Source organism: Austrofundulus limnaeus, unplaced genomic scaffold (genome assembly GCF_001266775.1).
Source record: "Austrofundulus limnaeus strain Quisiro unplaced genomic scaffold, Austrofundulus_limnaeus-1.0 Scaffold32, whole genome shotgun sequence".
In the NCBI taxonomy this organism is placed as follows: Eukaryota; Metazoa; Chordata; class Actinopteri; order Cyprinodontiformes; family Rivulidae; genus Austrofundulus; species Austrofundulus limnaeus.
The window spans coordinates 1,612,150-1,618,048 of NW_013952434.1; the positions used below are offsets into that span (position 1 = coordinate 1,612,150).

At 36.9% G+C, this 5,899-nt stretch overlaps 1 protein-coding gene across 1 annotated transcript; it reads left to right on the plus strand.

Moving 5' to 3' along the window:
* Positions 1 to 197: 197 nt before the first annotated feature.
* On the plus strand, positions 198 to 4,543 carry otud6b (OTU deubiquitinase 6B; the record flags this gene model as incomplete). Its single annotated transcript, XM_014005787.1, is given in 8 exon segments — positions 198 to 290; positions 780 to 928; positions 1,400 to 1,498; positions 1,608 to 1,808; positions 1,886 to 2,006; positions 2,109 to 2,170; positions 2,273 to 2,379; positions 3,064 to 4,543. Coding segments are annotated over 8 exon segments (894 nt in total). The 3' UTR covers positions 3,149 to 4,543.
* Between the last annotated feature and the right edge of the window lie 1,356 nt (positions 4,544 to 5,899).

A 5,899-nucleotide genomic window follows, 5' to 3' on the forward strand; every position in this document is an offset into this window, starting at 1 on the left:
GTGTTGCTCCTTTTGGAGCTTTTAGCCAGGCGAAGAAGAGTATTTCTTCTTCTTAACTTCCGGAAGGCCAGGTTACCACGTTTTTTGTTTATTTTAGACCWAACACTTGTTTCCTTTCGCACCAAATGTTGCACATTTTGACAAAAGTGACACCTTAATACGTGAAGTTTTATTCATGCAGTTCATAAAGTGAACAGCGCGAACTGCAGCACCGTCAAACATGGAGGAGGAGGAGACACCGGAGGAGCAACTGACGAAGAAACACCGCAAAGAAAAAAAGGACCTGCAGGGTTAGCTCATTTACTTAATTCATATACACACTGAAACTTTCACCTGCCCTGTCAGTGAAATTTCTATCTAATAAGCTGTTTTTTTATTCAGAGGATTTAGTCGACTTCAGCTGCAGTAAATAAATTTGCAATAAACTTGGAGACAGATGAAAAATTCATGTAAACACCCATGAWAAAAATGCACAGTTTAGATGTTTAATGAATGGAGACTAAATGAGAGCTTTGAGTTTTRAACTACAGTAAAGTAGGATGTAGTTTCTGCAGAGAGAAATAAAAACACTTCATTTACACCTGCAYTGGTGGGTCTTTTTCAGCTGTGTGTACGATAGTCTGTTATCGCATTGAGCCCAGTATATTTAGAACAAAAATGCTTATTTTGCCAGTTTTCCATGTGKTTATCTATAAGTGGGATTAATGTCATCTGCGACTTTCAATCATTTGTACCTTTTGCAAATATTTTGTCTCATTGCTTCTGTGTTTCATTTTCAGCTAAAATCCAGAGTATGAAAAATGGAGTCCCTAAAAATGACAAGAAGAGACGGAAGCAGCTGACCGAAGAGATTGCAAAACTAGAAGCTGACCTCAATGAGAAACACGAGGAAGAAATCCGGCAGCTCACATCTACAAGTGACACAAAGGTAATAAGTTGTGTTCAAGTAAACAAACRTGTCCAGTGTAGTTCTGCATTTATTTTGAAAAAGAACTTTTACTTTACCGCTGCAGCATTTTCGCCATCTAACAGACTTAAAAGTAGCTAAAATATTGACACTTTAGACTTTTTGTAATATTGCAAAAAACGAGGTCCTGTAAATCAACCCATACAGTTCAGAAACTTGTCCATTATGTTYTGACAAGCTTGCTATGAGAGAATATCTTACATTGCACAACATTCAGGAAGCATTGTCTCAGAAAGACTTTTGGTAAACATGGGTGTAGATCTGAAGAAGAGAYACGAATGTCATGAAAAGTTCAATTCTATTACATTTCGACACACATTAACAGYATTTGGTACAAGTACTTTAGTATTCRTGTTTGGACTTCCTGAATTCTTGYCACCRCGTTAACTTATGCAGCTTGACCTTTTGCTACCTTTTGTTCAATCTTGAAAGGTGGAGGAAGTGGTCAACGGTGTGGAGACCATGAAGGTGGAAGGTGGAGAACAAGAAGAGGCCAAACAGCCACGAGTAACTAAAGCTCAGAAGCGAAGGGTGAGAAACAGCTTGAAGTGAAGCTCGTGTCCACCAGCAGTGTTTCAGCTGGTGTACAGTGAAGTGCAGCAGGAGGTCTCATCTATTTTATATAAATGATGCTCTACAGGAGAAGAAGGCTGCGCAGGAGAAGGAAAGGGAAAGCAGGATCGCAGAGGCGGAGGTGCAAAACCTGCAGGGCGTGAGGCACCAGGAGGCTTTAAAGCTGGCTCAGAAACTAGCCCAACAAAAGCTCCAGATCAAGGAGATTTCTTCTGATGGCCACTGCATGTACAGAGCTGTAGAAGACCAGCTGGCCCAGCGATCAAAGGTGCAGCTTTATCTGTGSTATGGTCATAGTATGAACACCTAATCAGAGATGTGCTGAACGTAAATGTTTTATTTTAGCCGGGGTTGTCAATGAGTGTGAAGGAACTCCGGTCCAGCACAGCTGAACACATGAGAAACAATCCTGATGACTTCCTGCCTTTTCTTACCAACCCTAACACTGGTGACCTGTTCACTCCAGGTAAAACTGTAAAACTAACTTGTTGTAGAAGCACATATTACATTATTGTTTTTTTTTTTTGTCTTAAACTGTGTGTCCACATGTGAACACATTTGCTTTCAGATGAGTTTGAGAAATACTGCAGTGATGTGGAGCACACAGCAGCTTGGGGTGGGCAGCTGGAAGTGAGTGGCTCTAAATATTGTTGCATATTTGAAACTTTTGCTGTTTATGTGTAAATTGTTTTAAATTATATTGTACTAAAGTTTTTTTCTTTTCTTTCACAGCTTCGAGCTTTGACCCAAGTTCTTCATTTACCAGTAGAAGTGATCCAGGCCGACTCCCCGGCTATAAAGATTGGGGAAGAATATGGTGGTGAAACTATCACACTTGTGTAAGACCTGTTTTCAGTGTTTGTAGAAGTAAATGTGTAAAGTCTCTGTCACATTAAAACATTTTAGACAGCTTGTTCCAACTTAAGACACTTTCATGACTAAATGACTCAAATAGGTAATATCAAATTTAATCTATCTAATTGTTAGCATTACAGTATGTGTATGTCCAAAATCATCCTCCAGTAGATATGTTTGAATCCATATTTAACGTAGACATCTTCATTGTTCGATAAAGTGTTCACAAGTTGGCATAAGTTGTTTAAAATGTTATCGTGTGACGGGATCTTGTGAGGTTAGAAACATGATGTGAAGAAAAGGCATTTTGGCTGAATTTGCATGGACTCCAGTTAAGACATTTAAAGCAGGYTTGACCACAGATGTTTAAATTTTACAATGTAAAAAGTATTTCCATCTAAATTAGGACACTTTCAGAAAGAGTTTTTAGAAAGTATTATTGCTTGCATAAGTTTATCTGCAGAACAAACAGTTCATATACAGTATAAACTTTATTATGKTATATGAGACAGTTTAACAGCTTGAAAATATAAAATAACTGAACACATTAAGGTCAAACAGTTTGTAAAGCCAGTGCATGAGACAGGTTCCTACCTTTAGCTAGTACAGTTGCTAACGRTTTTTCTTTGATCTCTTAATCAAATAACATATTTTTTGTTTGTTTTCAGATACATGCGTCATGCTTATGGTCTTGGTGAGCACTACAACAGTGTGGAGCCACTAAATGATCCAAACGGTGTCGAGGACGTGTGACATAAACCAGTATGAGTACTGAAGAATCCTCAGGCTTCTTCCAGAAAGAACTGTTAAACTGTGTCTCAGAGATATAAACTTAACAAAGACTGCTTTGGTTGTTGGGTGGATAAAATGCAGAGTGCAACTTTTAAAGTTGAAATAAAATGAACATGCAGTGTGAATAAATACTTCCCTCTAAAACAGTATCATACTCATAAAATTGTCAGTAATGAAATTCACGAGTTATTTGTAATTTTACACTCCTGAGTCACTCAAAGAATCTTTAAAGGTCTCTTGTAACTTGTTTTAGAATTAAATGTTTTCTAACAAGTTTTAGTAGGGAAAGTTGTAGCTTATTAATGTTGCCCAACTAAATGTCAACAGAGTAACAGCTTGAATTTTATTTAGTGAAATAAATGTATTTATATTTTAACATAAAAGTCAAGCAATGTTTATGAAAGAGCTTTTTGTTAACTGAAAGTTTCCTTTATTTACATTTATACAAGCCCCAAACTTGCATTATTTTCTTAAATGACACGATCAGATCAGTCTGTAAGAAAATTAACACACTAAATGTGAATAAATACATGTGATTTGTTTACACAATGAGCATTTAGGCAACAACTTTATAGCCACCACCAGGCTGAGTTTCCATCAGACCTAGCTTCCAGGCCCAGACCAGGCTTCACAGCTACCAGGCCAAGAACAGTGATTACATCCATCAGGTCCAGTCGTTGTGGCTACAGTAACAAAGAGGACTAGGCTCACAAAGTCCAAGAGCTGGTCGAACACTTGGATGTTAGTGAGGCTGTTTGTGGCCTTCCAGTGCTGACAAAATGACTAAGAAGGKACTGCTCAAGGACATGCATTAATAYGTKAAYGGCAATTTTCAAAGTTGGATCTAAATAAGGTACAAGTCTGAAAAAAGAAAATGTACATAACCAGAGTGAAGTGGCCAATTAACTGTTTAACAACAAACCAAACATATCAGCACAAAAACCACATTGCAGCTGTCYGGTATGGGGATTATTTGATGTTATTCACAAACTGRGCACTTTACAGACATTGATCATGAACAACTGTGCACCAAAATACTCAGTCAAGAGTGAGGAGTCCAACTGCTGAAACYTGGCCCAATCTGGAGAGTTGTACTGTGACATGAGGTACTACTGTAAATGGTTTTACCAACTTTCATGAACTCACTTTTTTGTTCAAACACAGCAACAGATCTTCAACACAACTCTGATGGCCTTAACTTTAATCAGCATAGTCAACTTAAATGGCGTCTACAGAACCTGTTGGAAATTGATGAGTACAAACCACTGTGGTTRTTCAAATGGCAAAATTTAGATGCTTTGACTGATAACACAATCAAGTTTTATGCSTTAGACGCTGTACTATCATTAGCTTAGATAGCTGTGAACCAATGAAAAGCTTTGTTATTAATCTCATGCAGATAGAACCTAGTTTCTGTAAATGATGGTCAGGGATCAGTTGAGCTGAGACCAGTCTCAACATTAATTTTGAATGTTTTGTTATATTTTGTTTCAATGTAAAATACTGCACGACATTGAGAACGTCTTGCTTTTGCTTTGTGTCCAGCTTTTCTCTGTATAACCATCAATCAAGCAAGTGCAAAGCTTTAAAGAATGCATTTTACTGCGGAAAAACAAAATAAATACATGGAACATAAGAGTCACAAGTTGCCTGTTGTCTTTCTTTACTAAGAGAAGCTGTCTCTGGACAGAAATCCTGGGTCGGCCAAATGTCTGTTTACAAGTTGATCATTACCATTTTTACTAATATAAAATACTTCCTCAACATTTGCTCTCTAATATCCACACAGAGCAGCAATTGTGTGAAAATTTTGCTTTTGGTTAAAACATGATGCCATCACAAAACAACAGCAACAACAAAATATAATACAAATGAAAGGAAAAGGGCAATAAGCTGCTGCATGTAGATCAGTATACAATTTTTTTTGTAAATTTTTAAAATCTCATGGGTAATGATATAGAATAGATTTCTTTTCTACCATAGGTCCAAAATTACACACATGTACAAGTTTAACATGCCAGTGACTTTCTCATTACAAAGATGTTTTTTTATATAAATTATAAGAATAAAGCTAAAGCTCCAGATTTACATTTTAAAATAAACTTCAGCAACTCGTTTTTTTGTAAAAATCAAAGTCTCCTTTATTTATTTTCAACAAATGTTTTATACACCTCAAATATAGAGATTTTTATTTTCATCTTTATTCACCACAGAGCAAACCGACACTGAACAGAGGAGTAAGCTTCCAGAAGAAGGTCTMTTGAAACATACATAATCGGAGTAAAGTGGACAATTAGTTGCCATGTTTGTCAATAAACCAAACAACAYATCAGCACAGAAACATCACATACCAGCTGTCAGGCACAGTGAATATTTGAGCTTATTTTGCAGGAACTGGGCACTTTGCAGACATTGATCACAAACGTCTCTGTATCAGAATAATGAGTCAAATACGAGGAGTCTTATCTGYTGAAACTTGTTTTAATGATACAATGGTTTTGACCAAATGTAGTGAACTGAACTCACWTTTCTGGTCAAACAGCAGCAGATGTTCAGCAGAACACTTACACAACTCTCTGATGACCTTAACTCCAACCAGTCATCTTAAACTGTCCTTACTAAATCTGTAGGAAACGGATGTATTTCAAAGTTCTTTGTTTATTCAAAAGGCCAAATTTGGGTGTTTTGCTTCACGACTTAATTAATGAACTG